The sequence below is a fragment of the Ambystoma mexicanum genome, chromosome 3p (genome assembly GCF_040938575.1).
Source record: "Ambystoma mexicanum isolate Mex_15411 chromosome 3p, UKY_AmexF1_1, whole genome shotgun sequence".
Classification (NCBI taxonomy): Eukaryota; Metazoa; Chordata; class Amphibia; order Caudata; family Ambystomatidae; genus Ambystoma; species Ambystoma mexicanum.
In genome coordinates, this window is record NC_090925.1 from 547,850,684 (window position 1) to 547,874,568 (window position 23,885).

At 48.3% G+C, this 23,885-nt stretch overlaps 1 protein-coding gene across 2 annotated transcripts in view; it reads right to left on the bottom strand.

Moving 5' to 3' along the window:
- CSE1L (chromosome segregation 1 like) overlaps positions 1-23,885 on the bottom strand; it is a 1,325,092-nt gene that overhangs the window by 253,762 nt on the left and 1,047,445 nt on the right. For both annotated transcript variants that reach the window (XM_069651279.1, XM_069651278.1), the window contains exon 23: positions 5,109-5,255. In XM_069651279.1, the coding sequence (XP_069507380.1) occupies positions 5,109-5,255 (147 nt within the window). The remainder of the gene's footprint in view (positions 1-5,108; positions 5,256-23,885) is intronic.

Consider the following 23,885-nt stretch of genomic DNA (forward strand, 5'->3'; position numbering starts at 1 on the left):
GGCACCGCCCTTCGCTACCTCTCAGACAAATTCGCTAGACATTGCTCCACTAGACCCACCAGAACCCCTCAACTGCACCAACTAAAGATCCCAAACTATAACCTAAAAACAGCAGGAGGTTCAAGCTTCCCAGTGCTTACAGCACACTGCTGGAATACCCTCCCTCTTGCAATTAGATCGGAAGCCGCATTCTGGCCAGTCAGAGCCATGGTGAAATCATGGTTACTAGCCTAAACATCCACTCTCTCAATGACACGTTCAGCCAGCCGCCATTCGCCACCAAGTAGTAATGTTCACCCTGGCTTTATCCGATTCAGGACCACCCTGTAACCCGGTCCTCACTCTCCACTGTAACTATCTTGTACACTGTTCTCTGTATACTTTATTCTTGTATGTAACTACTCAGAGCCTGGACTAATGTGTACTCTGACTGGTGTATTAAGGTGTTTGTGTAACGATATGTAACTCTGCTGTGCACATGATTATGCGCCCAGCTACCTGAGGGTTCGGACGCGCTTTATAAATAAACTAAACTAGAGAAAAGTCTGCCAGAGACTCGACCTTTGTTCCTAAGCAGCGTGATAACGCGTGTAAAAAAGAAACTGAGGTATGGGGTGTAGAGTTTATATACACAATGCCTGATGTCCCGCCCAGAGCCAGCAATAGAGTACCGAGCAAGACGGATCTACTGCCGAATCGAGGTCCACTACGCCCCCTGTCGAAAACATTTCCGAAGCAGCGAAGCTGGATGGAATATCTATCAGATGAGGAGTCTGCGGGAGAAAAGCAATCCATTGAAGTACTGGCTACTACCCCACATGAATACTGGATGATGTTTGAGAAGTGTCCTCATAAATGGCCAGTCTCCCACTGATTTGAGAGCCCCTGAGGCTAGCATGACAGTGGTGGACAGGACTTTGCTCAGGCCAAAGGACTATGTAGGTGCTCCTCAGAACCACCAGGTTAGCTGGTAGGCCTCCCAAACGTTTCCCTGTAGTCCTCTTCACCATTCAGATTAATGGAAAGACAGCAAAGCTTCCTGTCCTATTCAGGACAATGTACCTGCCAACATTTTGTTGGGGAATGACATAGTAAAATGGGGTTCATTTCTGATGGGTTACCGCTGACTGCTGCTGCAGTCACTAGGTCACACAGGGTCTGACAGTTATCCAAGCCAAAAGGGAAATCCAAGGCTAAGAGGAAGAGTAAGACTACCACCTCTGTGAAGGCAGGCTCCTTCTCTTCCAGCAGCACCCACTGTGGTCCCAGCTTGTGCGGGACTAGGCCCAGTGGCGACCCTTAAATAATCTCCTGAGGTAGAAGAGCCAGAGGGGCTCTCCCACCCCTCTCAGGGAGAGGTACTCATCACAGAGGATCCAGTACTTGTTGGCTGAAAGTGGGCCCTCTAGGGCATATTTCTTTAGGGGTCAAAGAGTGCCACACTCTTGAGGGTTTAAGAAAACTGGCACAGGCCCAAGGTGAAGTGCCTAGGACATTTAAGATTTGTTGTGAGGGTGAGCTCCTTTACAGGGAGCCCACGCAGCCTGAACCTGGTGCAGTCAAGGACGATGGTTGTACCCAAGGTACACATGAGGTACCCTTATCTGGTCATCTTGGGACCAAGAAGACCAAGCAAAGGCTCTCAGCCCACTTCTACTGGCCCAAAATGGGAGTAGAAGTGGAAGCACATTGCAAGACCTACCCAACTAGTTGTCTGGCAAGACTGGAGGTAGTGTTGTTGGCCCACTGCAGCCTTTGCCAGTGGTTGGCATACCATTTGAGAGGGTGGGCATTGACATTATTGGTTCCTTTGACCCTTCCACATCAGGTTGACACAGGTTCATCCTGGTGCTGCTAGATCATGCCACCAGGTACCCTGAGGCTATAACGCTTAGGACCATAACAACCAAGGTGGTTGCCAGGGCTCTCCTGGGCATCTTTAACAGAGTTGGATTTCCTAAAGCGGAGAGCCCAGACAGAGCACCCAACTTCATGCCTAGTTACATGCAAAGTATGTGGAAGGAATGTGGTGCAACTTATACGTTTACCTCCTACCATCCTCAGACCAATGGTCTGGTTGAGAGATTGTATAAGACTCAAGGGCATGTTGGGTGCTTTGGAAGGGCCTCTAAGGAGGAAATGGGATCTCCTCCTACCATGCCTGCTGTTTGCTTAGAGAGGTGCCTCAAAAGGGTGTTGGTTTCAGCCCCTTTGAGCTCCTTTTGGACATCCAATGAGGGGGCCCTTTGCCTTAGTACGAGAAGGTTTGGAAGCCACCCCTCCAGGTCCTGCCAAGCAAGTGGGGGACTGTGTGTTAGGGCTCAGAATGAGGATAGCAGATGATGGCCCAGGCAACAGCAAATCTTAAAGCAAGCCAAGAATTGAATAAGTGTGGCAGAACCTCAAGGCCTCTCAATGGGATTGGACTCCTGGTCAGGCGATCCTTTTGATGGAGCTTACCAAGTCTGGAGCTTTGGCATATAAGTGGACTGGACCCTTCAGGATAGGGCAACCATCTGGTTGACATGGGTGTCTCTGGCGTAGCCCCTCAGGTATTACACTTCAACAGGCTCAAGCCTTTACACGGGAGAGAATAAGTCTCATGCCTCTTGCTAGCTTCAGAGCAAGAAGAGGAGAGTGAGCCTCTTCCTGATGTCCTGCATAGCAACCCTCAGGATGGCTCAGTGGAGGGAGGGCAGCTCTCTCCAGATCTGACACCATAGGAGTAGAGGGCCTGCAGGGTTTTGCTCCAGCAGTATGCAGCTCTGTTCTCACCGACACTCGGGCTCACCCCATGGTGTAAGCATGATATCGACGCTGGTGACCGTGTGCCTGTCAAAAAAAAAAGAAAAAAAAAGGCCACAGGTAGCCAAACACTTAAGAACCATATCCAGGCAGATGTCGCCAAGATGTTGGACTTGGGTGTTATTGAACCCTCAACCAGCCCATGGTCAGCCCAGTGGGCCAGCCCAGTGGTCCTTGTCGCCAAGGCAAGTTCCCAGGCAGGATTGGAAATTCAGTGTGAAATACAGGAGAGTCAATCGTGGCACCAAGACAGAAGCACACCCATTGCCCAGGTCTGATAAGCTTGTGGACAAGATAGGGGCTGCCAAGTTTGAGCACCTTTGGCCTCACCTCAGGCTATTGTCAAATACCTGGAGGCCTTGTGTGTCCTACCTAGAGGACATTGCCGTCTTCGGTACCACCTGGGAAGAGCATTTGACACAATTGGATAAGGTGCTGCAAGCCATGAAAAGGGGCAACCTCACTCTCAAGGCAACAAAGTGCCAGATAGCACAGGGGAAGCTTACCTACCTTGGTCATGAGATAGGAGGGGGTCAAAACCAACCTCTCCCTAGTAAAGTAAAAGCTGTACAGGACAGGGAGACTCACTCTACTCAAACCCAGGCGAGAGCTTTTCTGCGCCTCACTGGGTACTACAGAAAATTCATGGCAGACTATGGCACCATAGCTACCCCTCTGAAAGCTCCGACATCACCCACACATCATAAGAAGGTTAATTTGAGTGAGGACTGTCAAAGGGCCTTTGATGGCTTGAAGGAAACTCTGTGCAGGGCACCTGTCTTGTGTGCCGTTGATGCCTGTGACACTGGAATTGGAGTAATCTCTTCTCAGACGACAAAGGGAGATTGTATCTCTCCAGGACTGAAATCTCTGCACTGGCTCCCAGTGGCTGCGAGGATAAAGTGCAAAACCCTCTGCATTGCTCATAAGGCCTTCTGGGGCATGGGGCCTCAATACCTTCAACTTTCTCTTCCTAAAGATCTTCCTTCTCAAGCTCTTCGCTCATCCGTCTCCAACTCCCTCAGGGTCAGTCGCTTCTCCAAGCAACGAGTTGGTGGTAGATATCTTTCTTCGGCTGGGGCCTCCCTGTGGAACAGCTTCCCTGAAACTTGGATAACCATCTCCGGTTCCGGAAGCACCTCAAGACCTTCCTCTTTGCTTCTGCTTTGTCTCCTCCTCTCCCCTGCTAAACTCCCGACTGAAACTGCACTGGTCACCTGGCTACCCTCTGATCTCTGGCCCAGGTTTTTATTTATTCCATTTATTTTGTACCGTTGATCCATGTACTGCACTGCCCCTTGCCCCCATCCCCCGCCCTTTCCCTTCCTCACCCCTCCCCTGCACTTGCACAATTTCAATGTCACCTGGCCTAGTAAGATCGTCGTCTGTCTTCCCCCTGTTCCCCCTCCCTTGCCTCGTCGCGACTTGAAACACTTGTGTATAGGCGCGTTATAAATGCCATGCCATATCATAACACCCCATAATTTTCATCAGTAGGCAACTCAAGTGTAGGTGGGCCACTGCTGAAAAGGAGTGTTTTAGTATAATTTGGGCACTTAGGCGTTTTAGACCTCACCTTACAGGGTCTGCCTTTAAGGTCCAAACTGACAAGAAGCCTTATGCAGATGAAGGGTGAAAACCCCAACTGCGCAGGTGATCCATTAGCCTGCAAGGCCTAGACTTCGCAATTGAGCATGGCCAGGGAAGAGTCGGGACAATGCAAATGGCCTTTCCAGAAGGTAGGTTGACCGTCTGGATGAGGATAACAATATCGTGGAAGATCAGTGCCCTAACCTCAGACTGCAAGGGGTGGGGGTGCATATGTGATGCTGAAAATGCCTTATGGAGGGACAGGGCCTCCTAGCCCTTGCCCTACCACTTCTCTGTGGGTGTTTTCTCTGTTTTCTGTCACTGAGGTCCAGCCTGGACCTCTGGCAGTGCAGCTCTTCATGTTTTTCTTTTGGCGAACAACGCCAATGGGATACCCTTATGACAGATGCATACAGATGCCTTGTATACATATGTCCATCTCATGTTCACCCACAGACATTTGGGGAAGCTTCATGTCACGTGTTTATATAAAGCTACCAAATCAATTTCTTTTAACTTTGTATTTCCCCTGACTTAATGCATGAATAGTGCCCTCACCTTCCGACTCTCCCCAATATTGAAGCTTGCAACCCACACTTTACTCAAAACAGAATGGGCCTTACACAACCAAAACACAAAAGGAATCTAAGGACCAGCTGTAAAATTATATTGACAGGTTCCCACCCATCGTAACAAAATATTTATATTCTTACCAAAGCTTGGTGTACTCTGTATCCATCATACATGGGCATTCTGTTAAAACCTTAATGATTCCAACAGCACAGATTTTCTTCTCCACTTGCCCAGACACTTTCTGTACTTCAGGAACAACAATTTTCTCCAAAACCATTCCGAACATTCTGGTGTGAAGACAAATGCATATTAAAAATGTTTTGCATTGTTGAAAGTAATAGTAAATTCAAATATTACAACATACCGTTAGTGTGCTGATTAAGCAAAAAAAGTAAAGCAAACAAATCAAAAAGCAATTAATTGTATATCAGGGACCATTAAACATTGTGTAGGCTGGCCCCGATTTACACAAAAATGCAATTGAATATTGAACTTTGAGAAAGTACAAGAGATTCTTGTTTCCAAATATGTAAGAAGTATGCAAGAACAGTATCACTGGCCCTCTTCCTGCTCCCACCTGTGAGGCTAAGAACCTCAAGAAGTCAAACTACCAACTGCACCTCCTCAGAGGTATTCTTCCTTTCCTCTGCTTCCTCCAGAAGTTTACTGTCTCTGCCTGCTTCTAGTCTCCGCCCTCTGCAACTCATCCAGAACAAGATTGTGAAACGTGTCCTTGGCCTCATGCCCTGGGATCGTAATCTCTACAGCCCTGAAATCTCTTAATTGGCTCCCAGTGGCTGCAAGGATTACATTTAAGACCCTTTGCATTGTCCACAAGACTTTCTGGGGCCCGAGTCCAAAATACCTCCAACTCTCCCTCTGTAAATACCTTTCAACTCAAGCTCTTCCCTTCTCCAACTCCCTCAGGGTCAGTCGCTTCTCCAAGCAACGAGTTGGGGGTAGATCTTTCCTCGGCTAGGGCCTCCCTCTGGAACAGCCTCACTGCCACTCAAACTTGAGGAGAACCATCTCCGGTTCCGAAAGCACCTCAAGACCTTCCTCTTTGCTTCTGCCTTCGCTCTTCCTCTCACTTGCTGATCTGCTTCAGCACTGTGCACCTGGCTACCCTCTGATTTTGGGCCCTGGTCCCTGCCCACCCAGCTACACACCCACACTGCCTCCTGGCAACCCTTGCACTTGGGTCTGTATCTGTAACCCTACAGTCCCCTAACTGCACTTACACACCCCTTTGTCTGCGCTTTAAACCTTGCACTTGCCACCTTGCTGGCTGCACTACCAGTTGTTTGTATCCCTTTCTCAGCACTTTCCACTTCTCACCTCTCCCTTGCACTTTCTCAATGTCACTGGGCCTAGTAAGATCATCATTTTGTCCTCCCTTGTTCCCCACCCTTGCCTCGTCGCGCTCTGAAACACTTGTGTATGAGCACGATACAAATCAAATAGATCAGAACAATGCTGGTTGTCAGAACTGTTTTCCTCATAACAAAAATAAACAGAATCCTTTGAAATATATACAAATATGCAGAATACTGTGTACAGACATATAGTAATTTTAACAGCAATGGCCCTTCAGACTAAAATCCTTCCTCCCACAGATTCCTCATCTTAGAAAAAATCCTACAGGCGCAAATCAGTCTTCTCAAACTTTTTCAGCCATGCAGGGGTGCAGTGTCACACCATGACCCCTCAGCGCTGCTGTCACAATGACTCCAGATGTGACATTGAGGCGGAATATTTTTGGGAATTCTAGGGCCACTGTGTAGGGCCCCTTAATACCCCCCTCTCCCCAACCAGATTCTTGTTTTTGGATCACTGACCTATTTTGGCAGTCAGAGGTTCTTCTACTGAAGTCCCTATGCTATTGCAACCCTTTGTGGCTCATTTTGAGTATTTGGCTCTGAGGTACCAATAAGGCACCTATTCCAAAAGGTGCATATCAAGCAGCCCATTTGTGCCATAGTGCGCTTATAACACCCTACATTTATGTTAGGGAGTAGGCTTGTGACAGCTATTTTGTTTTTGGCTTCCCCAAAGTCACTTTATTGCATTGGTACGGCAACAAACCTTTTTTGTAGCCTTTAGGGTACCAATAGTCCTGCTATTTAGCATGGGGGCTTCCTTTGATAAGTGCAACCACAAGGTCAGCCATTTTCAGCCTGCCTATGTGGTCTATGCGAGCCCAATGAGGCAGCCTCCATACTGTTTTAGACCAGTCCCTCTGTTTGACTTAACTATCCCGTGGACCTAGTCTGGGTGGAGTGGCAGCTCGAGGGCCAACCAGAAGGTCTCACCTATTTACCCTTTGTTTCCTATGTGGTTAATGGCCAACCTTTGGACAGGCCCTGTGAGTGGTGCTATTAAGGGGAAACACTGTACATAAGCTCTATTACTACTGGAATTGTTAGAGGCATACATGCATGCTGGAAAATGTCGTGCCACTGGTATGATTGAAGGCCCACATTTGGCCATACTGATATACTGAAAAACATACACATTTATTATTATGTTACACATGTATATCTCGATTATGTATAATTATTTTACTAACAATAAAATGTGTTAAAAAAAAAGTAAAAACATGCCAAGCACCTGTCGCAATAACGTAGAAAGTGGTTTCTAAAATTAGGCTGAATTGTTCACACATATTGGAGGCGATTCGTCCTCACATAGGTCTTGCATTAGAAAACAGGACCTGTTGTCTATGCAAAACAGAGCAGCTAGAAGCTATCCAACACTTAACACTGGATTGCTCATGTCTGGTACAGCAACGCTCATTTTATTTTGAGAAATGTGTACATTCGTCTAGTGTGATTGTTGACAATTTTTGGAAACGCTTGATGATGGGTGGTCAATTATCACTGCTAATAGCTCTTATTGCTTTTTTAAAACGAAATATTTGCACAGTTAGGGAACGAACTTTTTTACCGGAATTCTATAGAGTCATCAAGATTCATTTAACTTATTGGTTTTTGACAAACTTGCATTGAATGTTTTAATATTTGATTAAGACTATGTATAACTGTTCTAATCTTAAACTGCATTGAGTAATTCGAAAATCGTTTTAAAAATTGTCCTATTAACTGTGAAAGGTTTTAATGTAAAACCATAACACATTAAAATAAAAAAACAAATACCACTCCACAAACCTATACTAAAATGTGGGTATTTGGATAAGCACACAAAATACAGTGAAACGGGGGTGCTAGCAAAAAGGCCTAGACATAACACACAAGTAAAATACCCAGTGCTTGTACACAAAAAGTTAATTGTCTTAAGACACAATCTGCTCCTGTATTACATTGTAGGGCCTTTATCGGGTGATAAGCAGAGAAGAGAAAAAGATGTTAAAACAGTTAAAATAGTCATACAGACTCCCTATTGCCAGCTAACACCAACAGCCAGTGTTTCCTACCCCTCTGGGGCATAGCATTATGGAAATACAATTGCACACATCACCGTTAACAAAGGTTCTAGAGTGGGGAAACAATTCCAAATCCAAGCCAGAGGGCAACAAAAAGCTACATACATGGTAGCAACAATTACCAAGGCAGTACACCTCAGGGAAAAATAACTTGCCAATAGTTCGTGCAAATATGCATTCACATGTGAAATGGAGAGCATGACTTTAAAAACAGTACATTTCACAGGTAAGTAATAAAACTCCAGTATTCAACCTAAAACTCGCTGATCCCAAACTGGAAGCAGAACAAATATTCAAGTCCAACTAAGCGCATGTGGCATCCATGTGCAATGACACCCACGTAGCCACAGATGTCCACCACAGAGCATAACTTTGTCTGTACAGCAGAGGTTCATGGAGGCCATTGGTTAAATAAGCTACAAGACACATAGGCACTTCCTTGTTGGCCAGATCCTGGCATTCTGAAATGAAGAAAACTATCTGAACAGTCTGCTTGGTAACTGCTCTGCCTGCCCATACACAGGCAAAGTAGAATAAAAAAAAATCTTTCTGAAGTCTCTCATTGAATCGATTTTCAGAATTAGCCCTAAGGAGAGATTCTGAGAGGGCACCTATTCTGATGAAACGGGACAAACGCTAATGTCTAGCCAAAATATCTGGGGAGTGTGACTTAAGAGCAAATTACTTACCGCTCAGTAATGTTTCCCCGTTTGGTCACAGACCGGTCATCTCGGGCACCGGCGTTGTTAGGGAGAATTCTCTGTTTAGGCTGAATTTCCTAACCTAGTGAGTCCCACAGCAGCTTTGCTGGATTTTTTGGGGTTTATTTTTTTCTCCTGCCAAGAGTCAGACTTTTTTACCCTCACTCTTGGGCATGATTTGAGTGTGTTTCTTTGAATCTAGATGTGTTTAATGGGCTATGGGGTCTTTTACTCCATAGGGCTTCATATGTTTTTGTGATGTGTGTTACACAGCACCCTCAGTGCAGTGACACAGAGGTGTCATAGTGACCCCCCAGTATAGACTCCATACCCTGGGACTTACTACTGTCTCCCAGGGCATGCAAAGTCACCACTGACTTTACTAGTCTTAAATTCTGAACAGAACCAGTACAAACCATCATATTGTGGACGTACTGGCTGGGGCAATTCAATTGCCCCGGGGTCTGTTAGTCGAGGGGGCACGTCTCCGTCCCCCCTGATCGAGTTTTGGCTGGTGGCAGTGGATACTACTTTTTATATTCAACCGCGAATATTTTTCTATGGGATTTCCCATTCTTTTAGGCTACTATCTTTATTTAATTATTTACGGTAGCCTCGAACATACCGCCGGTTTATTTAATTAATATGAATTCTTCGGTTGGTATTTATTGCCAAAACTTGATTCTAAAATGGCGTTTGTGTTCTCTTCTGTGACTCCAACCCAAGTCGAGCCCTTTGTTCCACTTTTTGGCGGGCTTCTCCACAGAAGCCCTCCAAAGTGGTGCCACTCTGTCTGGGGTACTTCGGAGGGGTGGAGGGAAATTTAGGCACCCTGGACCGAGTTGCCTAGGCAACTCAAGTCGCACTCCATCCTGATTGGCCCTGCTGGACTGCCTCACCACTTTTCCCAACGACAGAGGAGATCTCCCGCCGGAGAGTCTTCTTCCTTTGACTGGTGGGGATAACCAGTTTCACCGTCTTTTCGCTTTCCCGACGTACCTCGTGGCCGCCTTGCCCGTGCCAAGCACCCCGGCAACCAGGATACCACGTTTTACCACGACCGCGAAACCAAGGTACCACCTTTAACCGGAAAACTCTGCGGCTGGTTTCTTCCCTGGTAGTGCAACGACCTTCATCTTTCCTCCAAGTCGAGATCTTCTCTTCCCCTGGACGACGACGCAACTTGCAACCACTACCAGGAACTGCCACCGCTGGAGGATCCTTCCCACTTAAGGTACCATGTCCTGCCCGGCTTCCCTTGCTACCGACTGTACGGGGTAGATTTAGCCCCCGGCTTTCGAACCTGGGTTAGTCTGGGACACCCTGGTTAAACTTTCTTAAAGCCTCTCTAAACTCTTTTTGAACCCTCTGTAAGACTTTCTAAGCCTAGTGTAACTGTGTGATCTTGGGCGCATTTGTGCTCTGCTCTCTCTAAGAGTGGGCCCAGCCTTTGGACTTTGGCTCACCAGTGACTTTTTGTTCTCTGCCTTGCTAACAGTGTTCCTGAATCTTAGAGTGGTGTGCCTTTTCATATTCTGTCTTTTTCCCTCCCTTTCTCACAAACTTATTAGAGTGCAATCTAGTAAGGCGCTCACCTCTGTATGAAAATAAGTGGTGTTTTACTATGATTTATCTGATAGGGAAAAAGGGGTGTATATATTACAATAGTAACTGCGTTTAGAATATTTTACCATAAGAGTGCTGAGTGTTTCAACTGTGTGTTTTTAAATAAATAATTATATACTTTGATACCAAAGCTCTAGTCAGTGTTTGCTTGTATTATTGTATCTGAGTGCCTATTGTGTATACTTTGCATACTGCCCAACTCTGCTTGAGGGAAGTCTGACTGCTCAGCCACAGCTACCAGGTAAATCTGGGTGGTACAGACTGCTACCAAGTGGGTTTACTGCCAACACCTGTAGTCTTAAATCTTTTGCAGTGGTCCCAAAGGGAACTGCACAGGTTTCTGCCTAACAGGCGTAATGAGCAAAAAGCTTTTCCTCTGTCTTAGCCTCACTTGTCAGAGAGACTTAGAACTTGAGGACCAGCACCAGATACAGCTAACGGAAACACTTCTTTTCCATGGATGAGGTGGAGCAAAAAAGACAGGAAGATAGATCCTTTGCGAGAGATGGAAGTCTGAGACCACCTTCGGGATGAAAGATGGCCTAACTCTCAAAGTAGCCTTTTCCTTGGAGAAAACCAAGTAGGGAGGCGCAACTGACAACACCTGATGGCGACCAGGAAACCTTGAAGAGGGAGAATGAAGGGGCGCAAACAGAGCACTAATAAGAAATATAAACATGATGGAGCAAGAGGAAAATTATACCTCGCAGCAATTGCATAACCCTGGGAATCATGAAAAAGGAGCCCTGCACAGGGTTTTTCTGGAGACTAAAAGGGCTGCAAGATACCCCTTTACAGTACCGATAGAAAATCCTACACAGAGTATGTGGAGCAAGAGAAAGGATGCAGATCCCTCTCCCGGCACCAGGCTGAAAACCTTACACCACCTGCATGCTTTGTCCGATTTGGTGCTGCATCTCCTAGCAGAGGAGTGTCCAGAACGTCCTTGGACAAATCCCACTCCCCATATCACAGCCTTTCAGCAGCCAGGAATGAAGGTTCAGGTTGCAGAAGTTTGGGTGCAGGACCGGTCCCTCCAAGTGGGATAGGAGGTCCGTTTGCTGCTGTTGGCACCAGGGAGGTGCAAGTAAGGCATGGTATCAGCAGTAAGACAGACAAGTGACCACAGTTCAAGTGTGTTTATTGAACTTTCACAAGGGTGAGATAAACACCTATCTAAACCTAAATCTACAGATGGGAGCAAATGCAGTCCTAGTGGGCCTATACTAAAAAAAACCTATTGCCAATCCTTACTACTAATTTACATGTGGGGGTGATGTTTACGTAAAAGAAAGAAGTGTTCGCAAAATAAGTCAGGATGTTCGGCCCTTGGACTCCCTTCCCCACATTTTCAGCACGGGACCAAGGCAGTTCACTCGAGCAAAGCACAAACTCTGGCTTCTGCGGCACGAGGGTATAGTTCCATTTTCACAGTTAAAGACATTGTGTCCAAGCCTCTTTACTTCTTGCAAGTCCCTTGACTCAGAGCCTGGTATACAAAAACAACACGAAAACATTCTTTTCCGTTTCCAGTATTCAATTTGGGTGTTCACCCTGGATCCCCCTCAGCTGGGCTCATATCCCTTTCAAACTATGTTCAGATAATTATTTCTTTGGTGACGCACGGGTCACCCCGGACCCTGCTCAGCTGGGCTCATATCCCTTTCATTCACTCAATTAGTCTCCATCATCCGGGCTTGGACCAATTGTGATGTACTTTAAACTATCGAAGATTTTCGAATGTGCAAGGGTTTAGCTTGACCCGTTGCATGACCACTTAGATCTCAATATTTCTTTTGCTCATACTCGCCATCAGTTGGATACATAACAGACATTTGAATGAGCACCCACGTGGCGTCGGAGCACTCTGTGAATGGTATCTTTTCTTGGCCTCCCGAAGATTAATTATAAATTAATAGTTACTCACCGTAGTGACCAACGTACTCTTAGTCCGTAGTCCCCTTTCCCCCATACTGTATGGGTGTCCCTCGCTAGGGACGGGAGGACAACCTTTTTCATCAGAAAATAACTTCCTCCCCTTCAAATTTAGAGGCGCGCAGGGGTGCAGCCCTGGGAGCATGCGCTCGCCTGACTCAGCCCACCGTCCCCACTCCCCAGTCCCCCTTAACGTGACGATAATATTCAACATTGCCTAATGACACTAGTATTATTAGGGGGAGGATCGTGCGACATGAAGGAAAGGAGACTATGGACTCAGTATGTTAGTCACTACGGTGAGTAACTATTAATCACTCTTATGTCCTGTTCCCTTTCCTCCATACTGTATGGGTGATTACAACTGAATGTACCCCCAGGGTGGAGAGGAGCTCCTCCTTAAGAAAACAGATTCCTTAGAATCTCCTTTCCGAAGGTCGCATCTGACTTAAAGGCGGCGACATTAGTGCTTACAGAAAGCGGCAGGGGTGGCCCAGGTGGCGGCCCTGCTGATTACTTGCCACGGGACATGCCGCTGGAATGCAACAGATGTGGCCTTGGCTCAGACAGCATGGGCGTGCATGTTAGCTGAAAGTGGTCTGTGCTGCCCCTCATAGGACTCCTTGGTGGCTGCAACCATCCACCTTGCTATAGAAGCCTTGGAAGCCCGATAACCGGGCCTTGACCCTCAGAAGGTGACAAACAGGGTGTCCGACTTGCAGAAGTCCTTGGTCCTGTCCAGATAGAATTTCAGAGTGCGTCTGACATCCAGGCAGTGTAAGACCCTCTGAACCTCCACCTTAGGGTGGTGAAGAAAGTAACTAAGACTATCTCCTCAGTTAGATGGAAAGCGGTGGCTACCTTGGGGAGGAACGTGGGGTGTGTTCTCAGGACCACCTTATCCTTGTGAAAGGTAGTGTAGGGTTCTGATGCCAAAAGTGCCTGGATCTCACCGATCCTGCGGCCCAAGGTGAGGCCCACCAACAGAGCCGTCTTATTGGTGACCAGTCTGATGTCTGCGGACGCCATTTGCTCGAACGGTTTGTGCACCAAGGCGCCCAACACAACATTGAGGTCCCACAAGTGTGTGGTTTTTTGATGGGCGGGCAAAGCCTGTTGAGGCACGCCAAATGTCGCTTGACCACCAGGTAGGAAGAGGAGAAGACCTCTTCCTCAGAATTTCAGTAGGCCCCTATTGCTGCCAAATAGGTACAGCATGTCTCCACTTACATGCCCGAGTGGGCAAGGTGTTCCAAAAATGAAAGTATATCGTCCAAACTGCATGTGAGGGAGTCGATCTCTTTAGAGTCCGCCCAATGACAGAACGTAGTCCATTTACTCCTGTACTGGTTCCTAGTAGCCTTTCTCCTAGTGCCCTAAATGATTTCTAGGTTAGCCTGTGATAGGCTCAGGTGTTTCAGCGTGACCTGCTCAGGAACCACGCTGCAAGGGCTAACTTGTGTGGAGCAGGGTGTACGACGATGCCCCCCTCCTGCGCCAGATGGTGAGCTGGGCCCATCGGCAGGTGAATGGGCGGTCTGTCCGATAGGCTGAGAAGCTCAGAGAACCAGGTCTCGCCGGCAACCATGGAGCTATCAGAATGATGCTGAGGTGACAAGACTCCTTTATCTTGCAGATCACCCTGTGGACCAGGGGTGTGGGTGGGAAGGCACACGCGGTCATGCTGTCCTACTGTATCCAGAATGCGTCGCCCAGGGAGCCGGGGCCCTGCCCCTGCCAGAAGGCGAACTGCAGGCACTTCCTGTTGTCCCAAGAGGCAAAGAGATCCACCTGAGGATGCCCCTATTTGTTGACGATCTCCAGCAGCACCTGATCGTTCAATTGCCACTCGTAATTGTCTGCTCCCAGTCTGATGAGCCTTTCCGCCTCCTGGTTGGCTTCCCCGGAAGGTAGACGGCCCTGAGGTAGATGATGTTCTCTAGGGCCCATTCCCACATGCTGATGGCTAGGCTGCCTAGTGGATGGGACCTGGTACCCACCTGCCTGATGACATAGTACATGCTGGTGGAAATGTTGGTCTGTATGAGGACGATTATGCCACCAATCAGCACAAGGAAAGCTTTGAGAGCCAGCCAAATGGCTTTCAGCTCCAGCCAGTTGATATGAGACTCCTGCTGGGTCTAGACTCCATGGACGCTGTGGCTGTCTGGAGTGGTCCACCAGCCTTCCAGGGAGGAGTCAGTGGTGATGGTGACGTGCGGGGTGAGCTGCCGAAACAGTTTAGCCCTGCGCAGGTTGCATTCCCTGGACCACCATGTGAGGTCCGAGTGGAGAGAAGGAGGAATGCTGACCGGCTCTGCTTGGGAGACTATCTCCTGATTCCAGGAGGCTGCGAAGTGCAGCTGTAATCTCATCTTGAGTCTCGTGTGGGGTACGGCCAGTAGGACCGCTGCCATGATATCTATTAAGTGTTCGTACCACCAGGCTGAGGTCATTGCTCTGGTAAGTAAGTGATTATTGGCTCTCTTGATGGCCGTTGTTGGGGAGAATTCTCATAAATGGCCGATTACCTTTACCTAATGAGCCCCTCAGCAGCTTTGCTGGATTTCTAGGATTTATTTTTTCCACCTGGTAAGAGTGTGAGCCTTTTTCCCACTCTTACATGTGGTTTGCTGTGTGTTTTCATTTTGTGTGATCTTGAGCACTGGAGCCTCACCTACTCCATGGCCTCATATTTTCATGCGTGTTGCACAGCACCTTCAGTGCAGTGACACAGGGTTGTGTCTTTGAGACTTCCCACCAACTCAATTCTTTGGGGCTGACTACTGTCCCCCAGAAAAGGGTAAAGTTGCCATTTACTTTAGTCACTTTAAACCACAGACCCAGTACACCCCATCTTACATGGAGTATTGGAAAGGGTTAACTCATCCCTTTGTCTGTGCCTCTTGGAGCATTGTTTCGCTCCCTTTACATGAACACTTGGCTGGTGGCAGTGGTAACTACCCTAACTTTTCTACCGCAATTATCTTATATAAACATGGTGTTGTTATAGGCTATTATATTAGCCTCAAACATAAACCCGCTTGACCAAATACATTTTATTTTGGCTCCGGCTGGGTTTATTCGCCATTTCTTTTTGTTAAAGTCTTTCTCATGTTTTTCTCTGCGCGCCAAACCAGGGATGATTCCTTTGTTCGCTGTCTTTTCGCAGTCTTCTGCACAGAAGCCCTCCTTAAGGCACCTGCAAGTCTAGGTAGGCAGGATGTAAGGGAGGGGTCTTCGGACCCCTGCCATGGGTTCGCTTGGTAACCCAAGTCGCACTCCTGTTTGATTGGCTTAGGGGACTGTCCTTGCCAGGACAGCCATCCTGCTGTGTGATTGACAGCCAGGCTGTATGAATGGGGGAAAACTGCATAAAAAGCAGGTTTCTGGGACTGGAAAGGCTGAGTTGCTACTGGAACGAAAGAACTAACGAGGAACTGGCAGAATAGGACCCCTACGACGACAGAACCGCCCAGTGAAGCCCTGCTGCAGGTCCGAATATCCAGAATCCACCGACAGAGAAGATCCTCCAGGAAACTTGTTCCCTTGAGCTGATGGGACCAACCAGTTCGCCCAAACTGCAAGCCAGGACCCCTCCTCTGGTCGAATTCACTGTACAGAGCTACAGTGGGCCCGATAGCTAGGCAGGTCGGACCATGCTTGGGTTTTAAGGAGCGCACCTTTTATTCGTTGCTTTGCTCTGCTGCTGGTTTCTTCCCTGGGTAGTGCAGGACCCTCCACAGTCTTCCTACTTCGTGTCAGTCCGACAGTCGCTTCAGGAACTGTGAGCCTGCAGGAACTACCAGGAACGTCCGCCTCGTGTACAGCTCCCTCTCCCTTTTAGGGTACTGTGCAAATCCGGTTGTCCGTTTCGTTTAACCGTGGTGAAAGTGTTTGAAATCTTTCTACAATCCGAGGGCTTGTCCTTCTCTTTGAACTAACTTTATCAACCAACCTCTTCTGGAAACCGTGCCACGAACTTTACCGCAAACTACCCTGAACTGTGTGATCTTGAGCAAAAGACTTTTGACCCATTGACTTTGGCCCCAAGCCTTTTTTATCTGATCTCCTCACTGAAGTTCCCCTTGTTCAACTGCCCTGAGTACTTACCTGTTGGTTTGATCTAATTTCAAATAACTTGTCTTTCGCTCCCTTTTAAATTGCTGTAGTGCCATTTTGCTCCCACTTCATTTTGTGAGCGTAACTTGTCTGGAATTTAAGGGAAGTGGTGTGGTGTATTAAGATTGTGATTTTTGACTTGCTTATAATAGTGTAATGTTATACAACTGGAGATAAATAAATGTATATGTTTTACTTGAAAACCTTGAGTCAGTGTTTGCCTGAATCATAGTAATTGCTGTCCTTTGTGTAACTATCTTGTACTGCTCACTTACTCTTGAGATAAGTCTGGCTGCTCCACTACTTCTACCACTTTAACAATGTAGTACAGGCTTGTACCAAAGGTGAATTTGTACCGTCACTTGTAGTCTTAATTGTGTGTGGTGTTCCCAAAGGGTACTGCATATAATTCTGCCTAACAGCCGTGATATTGTCCTCCGAGGGAAAGAGGCTGAGCTGTCCCATATGAGGCCCAAGAAGGTGAGGCTCGGCGTGGGCTGCAGCTGAGACTTCATGAGGTTAATTGTAAACTCCAGGTCGTGGAGTGTGGTCATCATTGTTGAGGAAGTGTGGTGAACCGCCTCTGGAGATCTCGCCCTGACGAGCCAGTCGTCCAGGTATGGGTAGACGTGGTGGCTCTGGGCCCTGAGGGCTGCCACTTCATTCACGAGCCTGGTAAACACCCTGGGGGCTGAGTTGAGGCCAAAGGGTAGCACCTTGCATTGGAAATGGCAGCCCATGATCCTGAAGCGCAGAAAGGAGCGTTGTGGCTGCCAAATCGGGACGTGTAGATAAGCGTCCTTCAGATCCAGGGAGCACATCCAGTCTCCCTTGTCCAGTGTCTCCGCAATCAGTGCTGGCGTAACCATCTTGAATTTCTGAAGAGGGAGGGAGAGGTTGAGGCTGGAGAGCTCCAACACAACTCGCAGGCCAGCCTGGTTCTTTTGTATGACGAAAATCCTGGAATAGAAGCCCAATCCTCTCTGGGAGGCTGGGACTTCTTGCACTGCCTGGCTCTCGGCGAGCGACCGAATTTCTGCCAACAGAGAGCTGCTGTCCCAATCTGTGGGAATGGAGAGGAAGGGACCGGTAGGCAGTACCCCGTGGATACTACAGAGACGTTGCAGGTGTCTGAAAAGTTCTGGCACCAAAACTGCATGTGAAAGGCAAGCCTGCCCCCCCCACCGGAGACACGTGGACCCGAACGGATGCACCATGCCTTCTTTTCCTCCGAGGCTGCTGTGGAGGAAGGGGGACTGGGAAAAGACCTTGCCACCCCCCTCACCCCTTTGTTGTTTGCACCAGTGCTGAGTCTGAAAACATAAGGCTGTCTCGACCTCCGTTCTTGGAAGCCCCGGAACCTGCGGAACGCGACTGGTGTACGTCTTGGGCGTGGCCTTCATTAGGTTAAAGACTGCAGTTTGTGAACGTTTTTTCTTTTCATCTAATTCCTTATCTGTGGTGGAGTGAAAGAAGTCACTACCCTCGACTGGAAGGTCCAATATGCGTTCCTGGACTTCTGGGTTAAACTTAGTAGCCTGAAGCCAGGCAGTCCTCATGTCCGTGGCGATTCATATGGCCCGGCCAGAGGTATCGATGTCGGCCACAGTGGACTCCATGATGTCCTGCGCCACCGGTTTGTCCTCTGCCAGCCCCGCCTTGAAGCATACTTGACTCTGCAGCGGAAGCTCTGGAAGGAAGTTGGCTATTTCCCACCCAAGTCTCTGGTGAACGGCTGCCAGCATGGCATCCGCGTTGGATTGACGCAGGTGTGGAGAGGTGTTGGGAGTACTGCTTTTTACCGTACGCCTCCAAGATCATCTCCTCCTTGCCAAGCAGTGCTGAGGACGACTGAGGCTTTGAGTAGAGTGACGCCATAGTGATCACCGAAGAGTGCGGTTGAGGGTGTGCCGACAGCAAGAGTTGACCCCCCTCCATTTGCCTATACTTGGCGTTGAGGTGCCGATTGACAGGCTGGGCAGAGTGGCTTGAGCCACCCCTTCATGGCCAAGGCAACAACGTCCTTCTGCATCGGGATCCCCGTTCTAGCAGGGGGGCGTAGAGTGAGGACTTCTGCCAGAACCCCTTCCTCCGGTTGTTCGACCTCCGGTTGAGGAAGGGCCAAATATTCTGCCAAACCTGCAAGCTGTTTGGGTTGTCCTCATCTGTGTCCACCAGGGTGTCCGGTTATTCCGGAGCGAGTAGAGTACTGGGCATCATGGGCTGCGGTGTAGGAACCGGAGCTGGAGGCTGGTGCGTAACCGCCCGTATTGTGGGAGTTAGGGGAGCCAGAATCGAAGGAGCCGGCATGGGCAGCAGGGGTTGCACTGGGGCCTGTGGCGATGGAGCCATAGAAGGAATGACTATGGGCACTGGTGGAGTGACTGGAGGGAATATGTCCCTGATAGTATCCTGAAGGATGGCCCCCATCTGAGGAGTTCGCATCAGCACTTTGAAAACTTCAAAGAATCGGTCTTCGGAGGCTGAAGAGGTGGCAGGTGATATTGACGGAGTGGCTGGCGGCTGGAGCCGGTGCGCACTCTGTCTCGTTTGCAGGGAAAACTTGCCCTGCAAAGCTGATGGATAAACTGTAAGCCACGTACCTGGTTGACACCAGTCCCACCTTGTAACTCGTCCCATCTGCTCCGTTCCTAGGAGTAGCATCGGATGAGAGGCCATTTTATCTGGCGCAACGGCCATTTTGTCAAGCTGCCTGCCACGTGCCAAAGTCGTGGTGCTTGGCTCACTGGGCCCGGCCTCCAAGACTCTTGGTGGTGGAGCACGAGACCTACCCTGCACCTCAGGCCGGGGCCTGTAAGGCATTTAGCCCTCGGCAGAGTCGCTGGTAGTGCTGCGTGCAGGCGACCCTTGGACATCAGGTCAGTACTAGGGCGATGTCCCTCGGGTGTACACCCGGTAAAAGAACCTTGCGGTCCCTCAGCACTGACCCCGGAAGGATCTGATGACCCCTCGGCCATACCGCCGGTAGTTGGACTAGCCTCGGTACGTGTGCTGGTGCAAGAACCAGAAAGGTTCCTCCCGCTCAGGCGGTTCCTTGGGAAGGAGTCGTCCTTACGGGGTGCGATTGAAAACAGCGGCCCTCCCTTGGGCCTTGATCTATGTCTGAAAGTCCTTCAAGTCCTCTGGAGGCGACCTTTCGAAGAGCTCCCTCCTCCGAGCTAGCCAGTTCTTCAATGCATGTGGAGTAAGTGCCGTGGTCGGGGCCAAGGCGGCGGAGGCAACGAGCATGGGGGTCGGATGTAGGGAAGAGCCCCTTGCAGGCAGGACACCAGCTGAAGCCCCCTGAAGTCGACATGCGCCGGGGAGGAGCGTGGCACTGGACGACCAAGTACCTGATTGACAAAAAGCAGAGCGCGTGGTATACATGGCCGAAGCGAAACCCAGGAGCGCTGGTGAAATTCCGTTGACGCGGAAAGGGGACTAGGGCCGGTGGGCGGAGTCAGGCAAGCGCATGCCGCCAGGGCCGCACCCATCACGCCTCCAAATTTAAAGGGGAAGAAGGTTTTTTTTCTGGTGAAAAAGGTTCTGTCTCCCGTCCCTAGCGAGGGACACCCATACAGTATGGAGGAAAGGGGACAGGATGTAATTATATCCATGTTGCTTATTACACATGCCTCACACACTGTTCTCTTTGAACAATGTTGCTGCGTGCATCCTTGGTTCAAAACACAAGCTGCTCTCACCGGCTGTGCTGTCTTTTGACGCTGCTTTGTTGTAGGAGCCAAGGACAGTATCACAGCGGCAATCCCCCCACCCCCCTGGTTATCAATGCAGGAGGTTTGTTCAGCCTTAGTTCCTGGTCTTCAGTTTCTTACTTTCCAAGGCTCATGAAAATAACTCTCTTCAGAGGTCACGGGTACTTCCCTCCTTGCGCGCCCCTCTCTGGTCTCGCTGTCTTTCTCCTTGTATTAAACTGCCACCTTGGAACTGCCGTTTCCTTGTGTGGTTTGCCTCGCTCAGAGTGTGCTTTGGTGCTCAGACTTTTATCTGTGTTGGGAAGTGTGATGGAAGGTGTGTGTGTAAGTGTGTAATTGCCTGACCTTGCCTGTCCATGGTGTTGGGGCATGTCAGGTAAATGGCTCTGCTGTTAGTCCGTTGTTGCTCACAATGAACTGTCCATGAGAAAGTGTTTGTGTTGGAGAAGAGGGGGCAAGGGGGGAGGTTGAATTCCTAGGTATCCTACATGGTAGGATGGGGAAAAGGTGTTATTGGGAAGGGGATACTGAGTCTCACCCTTTGGTGTCCCACTTCCACTCCCGAGGACTCCTCATCCAGGTGATCAACTCGATCCAAAAGTGATGGCCGTGTTCTGGCCACCTGGATGACAAATCCCCGGGGCTTATTCTCACGAGTCTGAGTGCGGTCAGGGGCCCTCAATCAGTCCACACAGTATAGCATCCAATACTCTATCAACACAGGTGCACTTAAATAATATCAGGTAACTTAATCAAGCAAAGCAGTTAACTAAGTTCGATGCAGTAAGTGATGGGAACCAATCACAAGAACAAAATCCGAAATTTGAAGTACAAACCCTAAAATGATGAATGGGGTCCTGGGCCCAAAAGTCACAGCGTTCAACAATGTTTCTCACAATTATGAGTTCTCTTGGAAAGGATGCAATGTGCTTGTGTTGGTGATTGGTTTTAAACTAATAAAAAGTTATTCAACAATTTACCAAAGACAGGACAATTGCTCTTTCTTCCAGCCTCCAGGATAACCCAGGGGCAGGATACCAACCCAGGTTTGACGACCAAGGGTAAGTGGAATGGAAATGGGAGACAAAGGGACATGTTCCCAATGTTATACTATAGAGGACAGGCACACTGATGCTTACTGAATCCCCCAACTCAGATTTTCTTTCATGTCGTAAGCCTTGGCGATACAAGAGACAACCCATCTAGTAATGGAAGCTTTAGCTGCCTTATTGCCAGGAGAAGGATCACTGTAATTAATGAAGAGCTGATCTGCCGTTCTTAACGGTTTGGTCCTTTCTAGATAGAATTTTAAAGTTCTTACATCTAGGTTATGGAATGGTCCTTTGGCCGCAGAAGTGTGCCGTCTAGGAAGAAAAACAGGAAGACAATTCCTGGTGTAAATGAAAGTCGGAGACCACCTAGGGTAGAAAGGAGGGGACCGTATGCAGGACAATGTTGTCCTCATGGAACACTATATATGGTTCCTTTGAGGCGAGAGCCTGTAGCTCTCCAATCCTTCTAGCCGAAGTAACGGCTACTAAGAAAGCCATTTTCCAAGTTAGAAATTCTAATTTACATGAGGCCATAGGCTCAAATGGTTTTTGCATTAGGGCTGATAAGACGGAGGTGGAAGTTCACCAATAGGGGGATGTAAACGTTAAAGGCCCTCGAAGTGCCCTTTAATGGCTTTGTTGGAAAGAGACAAAGACTTGTGTTCTCTATTCAGGTAAGCACCAGTAGCTGATAAGTAGTGCTTGCATGCGTCCACTTTGACACCAGTGGTAACTAGGCAAGACATGAAGGACATGACATCAATCAAGGCCTTTAGAGGGTTAAGGTCTCGGTCCAAGGCCCAGTGACAGAAAAGTAACAATTTTCTACGATATTGTTTCTTAGTAGAAGCTTTTCAGTAAGCCGACATAGTGGCTATGTTTTGCTCTGACAAACGTAAGCAGGAAAAGGCTAGTTTTTCAGTAACCAACCTTCAAGTTGAGTAATTGATGGAAGCGGTGAAGGACCTGCCCTTTCTGTTGAGTCAAAAGATCTCGCGATGTTGGAAGATCCAATAGGGAAGCCCCCTAGAACTCCAGAAAGTCTGGAAACCAGATCTAGCGATGCCACAACAGGGCTATTAGAATCATTGTCAGATTCTGCGACATTCTGAATTTGAGCAATACTTTGTGAATCAAGTAGAGCATCACCCCAGGATTGAAGACCCTGACCTTGCCTTGATACAAACTGAGGACAGAGAGTTGTGCTGGTTGGCAAAGAAGTCTGACGGATACCACCCCCCCCCCCCTTCTGAAATATGTGTGCTACTGATTGTTTTAGCTCCCACTCATGCAGAGCAGACTGGAACCTGCTTAGTTTGTCTGCAAGGACGTTCTTTCCCTCCAGATGGGACGCCAACAACAAAATGCGACTTTGAATGGCCCCATACCAAATCTTCTCTGTTAGGAGACACAGGGGAAGGTAGCGAGTATCCCCCCTGCTTGTTCATATAGAACATTGCAGTGGTATTGTCCCTTAGAATTTTATCCACCTTTCATTGAAGTGAGGGAAGAAAAGATTTTGGAGCGAACAATATGGCTCTTAGTTCCAGGACATTTATGTGGTCCTCCTTTTCCTGAGAGGACCAAAGAACGTGAGCTGTTAGAATTAGACAATGGGCTCTCCAACCGTACTGAGTCTGTTATGACTATTTGGTGAGGAGGAGAGTTGAAAAAGGACAACCTATTATCAGGTTCTATGGGTAGTTTCAACAGAGTAGAGAGTCCTGAACTTGTTTTGGAATTTCATTTCCTGGGAATCTGAGAGCTGGTTTCAGTTGTGAGCAAGATGTCACTGGACCGTTCTCGTATGGAGCCTTGCAAAGGGAACTAGGTTTATGCAAGAGGCCATAAGGGCCAAGAGCCTTTGAAGCCACCAGGCTGTTCATGTCTGGTGGGTATTGAACTTTACGATGGTTTGTTGAATAGCTTACACCCTTTCCAGGGGTGGGAATGCTCTGTGTATAGTAGTATATATAACTGCTCGTAAGAATTGTATAGTTTGCGAATGATTGAGCTGGGACCTAGTCACATTTATGGAAAACCCCAGGTTGAATAGAGTATGGCATGTTACTTGCAACTTCTGAAGCAATTCCTCGGTAGACTGGGCCTTGAGAAGCCAGTCGTCTAGGTAGGGGTATAGATGGACTGTCCGTAACCGAAGGTAGGCTGCCACTGGCCCCAGAACGTTTGTTAAAACCCTGGGAGCAGAATTTAGCTTGAAGGGAAGACATGTGAACTGGTAATGAGGCCTTCCTATTGTGAATCTCAGAAAACTGACGGTGTTTGTAGATGGCGATGTGAAAATAGGCATCCTGTAGATCCA